This window comes from Oscarella lobularis, chromosome 7 (genome assembly GCF_947507565.1).
Source record: "Oscarella lobularis chromosome 7, ooOscLobu1.1, whole genome shotgun sequence".
NCBI lineage: Eukaryota > Metazoa > Porifera > Homoscleromorpha > Homosclerophorida > Oscarellidae > Oscarella > Oscarella lobularis.
Window position 1 is genome coordinate 1,010,428 of NC_089181.1, and position 3,195 is coordinate 1,013,622.

Below are 3,195 nucleotides of genomic sequence, written 5' to 3' on the forward strand. Positions count from 1 at the left end.
TCACTGTTTTTCCACCTTGCGAATGACCTAAAGAAAGAACATACATGTATCAAATTAATGGAGGGGGAGAAAGGAAAACAGAGCGAATTATACCATTAGAGGCAGATCCCGTCCAGTCTTCGTGCAGACGAGCTTCACCGTTTGACCGTAGTGAACAACTCCTTTGAGAAAGCGGATATTTTCACCTTCATTTTCATCGACTTCAGGGAGAGAGAGAAAGAGAGAGAGATAAAAAGGAGACAGGTCTTCGCGCTCCCCCAATTCTAGCCTATCAATTATATACAGAGGTGGAGAGTAGTTCCGTCGGCGTGAAGGTATTGAGGGCTGACTTTCAGCGATCCGAGTCGATCAAAGATAGCCACTTGGGAACCGATCCGAATAATAACTGAAAAAATTCAATTAATTCAAAAAATCATCAAAAAACGTATTCCCACGATCTGAATTGGTCAACTTGAAGCACATTTTCCTTTCCGACGGCGCCAACAAAACCTTGGCAAGGCGCAAGAGAAAGACGCCAATGTCCTTTCCGTCGCTATAGGACATCCTCACAAGCAAATTCAGGTTAGCTGCGTCCCATATTCTTGCAGATCTTCGCAAAAAAAGAGATCGAGTCAGCGAAAATTACACAAAATGGGAGACCGCGCCCACGATTTCATACTACTAAGAGCGGCGGCCATCTTGGATGACTTCAGGAGAAATTGTCCCACGACAAATTGTCCCCAGGAGCTAATGCGTGTCACACGACTTTAATTTCTGGGATCCTTTATCTTATTCTTTGCAATTCAGCTATTAATCTTTCTTTCAAACGTCTGCCCGTTTTGACTGCTCTTTCAAGCCAATTGTAATCACTCTCTTCGCGTTTTTCGTCGTTGTTTTTTCTTCCCGCTCAATCTGACCTGTGTCAAAACGTCACTGTGATGACATCCAAAGAAGGGGATTACGCACCAAATGATCGCACTATTTTGACAACGTTCCTAAGCTTGCGTAGACAAGCAATGTTGATTTCACTCATCGCCTTTTTCTAAAATGGCAATAAAAGAAAGACTTCCTGGCTCACTCAGCTCAGAAGAGTAACGAACGGTTTCAGAGAATCGCGTCCTTCTTCGGTCCAGCGGCTGCAAACTATGGGAAGCCAGTAAGACCCCATGCAACTGGAAAGCGTACCGTTCAGTTATCTCGTTGAAAGACGAATTGAGATCTGAGAGGCCATTCACCTAAGCGTGCATGCATTAGTCAAACGTAAAGGTAAAGGCAGAGAGGTTCTTACAGTTTGAGCAATCTCATTTTTTGTTGCAGTTAATCGCGTCTGACATTTTTTACATAAAACGCTTATGTCAGAAGAAATCTATCAAGATGTCACGCGAAATGTCACACATCAATTCACCTCTGCTCTGTCTAAAAGGGAGAAACACAAATCAATCTTCACTGATGGAAGCCTTTTTGATAAAACGGCTGTCTGACAAACAACGGTATTACGTTACTCAATGTAGCTCATAATTTTGAATACAGCGTAGCTAGCCAAATAAAGCAACCTCTTCAGAAGTGACTTCTATTTGAGAATACCAGTAGAAGATATGTAAACTTACCTCAGCAGCTATGGCGTGATATTCCCGCAAAAAAATAGGTTTTTTATTTATATTCTGTTCACATTTATTTATATCCTGTTCACATTTATTTATGCTGTTCAAGGATTTTATACATTTATTCTGTTCCGGGCTGCTTTTACATTTATATTCTGTTCGGAGTTGCTTTTACATATATATTCTGTTCCGATATGATATGCTATGTATATGTTTGTGTGATCAACGATGCTTCCTTTATTGCCTTTTGTACTACAAGCTCCTTAGAATATTTGACGTCAACGGACGTCTTCAAAAGATAGAGACGCCAACGGACGTCTCAAAAAATAAGTAAGGCCAACAGGCGTCACAAAATGTGTTTGACGTCAACGGACGTCTCAAATCATGTCTTAATTAATACAGACCAAACCCTTGGCCTTTACTGATGCTAGCGCGGGCTGCCTTGGCAAAATCTTCAAACGTCTTGTGAGCCACAGGCAGATAGATCCTCTGAAAGCACGTCTGTGCTAAAAGAAAATCTCCTTTTCCTTCCTGATAGCCCACTTCGAGGTATTTCTGCGCAGGAGGGATATAGCTGATGCCCGTCCAAAACTGAAGCAGAGCCGCAATATTGACGTCGTCGTCTGCAGAGATACGTCGTAATGAGACAGTAACAGTGTATTGAGTAGGCATCTTCTTACCGTAGTCATCATCAAGGGAGCGTATTAACTGCAAAAAGAATGTTTTTGCTCGAATTGCCGCGGCCGAGTTCTCTGTTTCCGTCTTCGCTCCGCATGCGGCGCGTATAAGCGCAATGACGCTTTCAGCCTTAGCAGTTGTTCGAATTCTGTGATAGCCATTAAATAGGTTGATAAGACAGTTTCTATGTTTACTTCGGAAACAGAGACGGAACGTCTAAGTCGTGCTTGTCTAAGTAATCAAGCAAATCGCGTCCAAGAAAATCTTTAATCTCCTGCATTCGTAGGCGAATGTCGTCAAGCTCGCCTTTTCGTTTCAACAGTGTGTCGTGAACTATTGCAACTTGTGCGGCCTCAGATCGATTTTTTGTCGTAATTTGAACGGCGTTGAAGCCCGAACAGTACATTAACTGCCACACTTCTGTTGCCACTATGGCATTTATTTCGTCATCATTGTTCGCCTGCATAATCTGCCCAACACATTAAGATCATGAAGTTGAAACGTCTGCTCTTACCGCCACGATGGTTTGTCTCAATTCAGGATCACACAAGTCTTCGAACACGAGCTTCTCGGTTGCGTCATCAACATTTCCCGTTATTAGGTACGCGATGGCAGCTGATGAGACTCCAGGAAGTGCTGTAGCACCGTGAGTTATTGCGTGGCCCATTATTCGACCCAGAACACGGTACATGCCACATGAAAGGGCCGCAGTGTCATGCACAGGCCACTTGTTGTCGTCTTCTCCTGCACATTTTCAACTCTTAAAACAGATAACAGCACTCTTATAAGACCTTTCACCTTCAATTAACTGCAAGCCGTTCTCGTTTGACACAATAGCCTTGTTGAGTGAATTAAAAAATTCCTTAGATGGGCCGCCTTGATCGACACCAAGTTCGCCCGCAAAAGACACATTCAGACGTTTCTTTAGGTCTACCAT

The 3,195-nt window shown here is 43.0% G+C and overlaps 2 protein-coding genes and 1 long non-coding RNA gene across 3 annotated transcripts; all 3 read right to left on the reverse strand.

Moving 5' to 3' along the window:
- LOC136189036 (recombining binding protein suppressor of hairless-like) lies at nucleotides 1-677 on the reverse strand. The gene is made up of 5 exons (XM_065976876.1): nucleotides 649-677; nucleotides 435-589; nucleotides 284-385; nucleotides 94-200; nucleotides 1-27 (listed from the first exon to the last, which is right to left on the reverse strand). Exons 1-5 carry the CDS (start codon nucleotides 675-677, stop codon nucleotides 1-3), a joined length of 420 nt encoding a protein of 139 aa, XP_065832948.1.
- Nucleotides 678-1,164: 487 nt separating this feature from the next.
- Nucleotides 1,165-1,428, reverse strand: LOC136188796 (uncharacterized). Its single transcript, XR_010670301.1, has 3 exons — nucleotides 1,385-1,428; nucleotides 1,268-1,345; nucleotides 1,165-1,214 (listed from the first exon to the last, which is right to left on the reverse strand). It is a non-coding gene; the product is annotated as an uncharacterized lncRNA (long non-coding RNA).
- A 534-nt stretch (nucleotides 1,429-1,962) lies between these two features.
- LOC136189037 (uncharacterized) lies at nucleotides 1,963-3,195 on the reverse strand. Its single transcript, XM_065976877.1, has 5 exons — nucleotides 3,057-3,195; nucleotides 2,773-3,002; nucleotides 2,453-2,727; nucleotides 2,261-2,406; nucleotides 1,963-2,203 (listed from the first exon to the last, which is right to left on the reverse strand). Exons 1-5 carry the CDS (start codon nucleotides 3,193-3,195, stop codon nucleotides 1,974-1,976), a joined length of 1,020 nt encoding a protein of 339 aa, XP_065832949.1. The 3' UTR covers nucleotides 1,963-1,973.

Bases quoted from the DNA above. Each gene is read 5' to 3' on its own strand.
- LOC136189036 (XM_065976876.1), bottom strand. From the start codon at position 677: ATGGCCGCCGCTCTTAGTAGTATGAAATC. The intron at 590-648 runs GTGGGCGCGGTC...TTTTTTGCGAAG, and splicing joins GCTCTTAGTAGTATGAAATC to ATCTGCAAGAATATGGGACG. The intron at 201-283 runs GTATATAATTGA...CTCTCCCTGAAG, and splicing joins CGGAACTACTCTCCACCTCT to TCGATGAAAATGAAGGTGAA.
- LOC136189037 (XM_065976877.1), bottom strand. From the start codon at position 3,195: ATGGTAGACCTAAAGAAACGTCTGAATGTGTCTTTTGCGGGCGAACTT. The intron at 2,728-2,772 runs GTAAGAGCAGAC...TGTGTTGGGCAG, and splicing joins TGAGACAAACCATCGTGGCG to ATTATGCAGGCGAACAATGA. The intron at 2,204-2,260 runs GTAAGAAGATGC...GTATCTCTGCAG, and splicing joins CTCCCTTGATGATGACTACG to ACGACGACGTCAATATTGCG.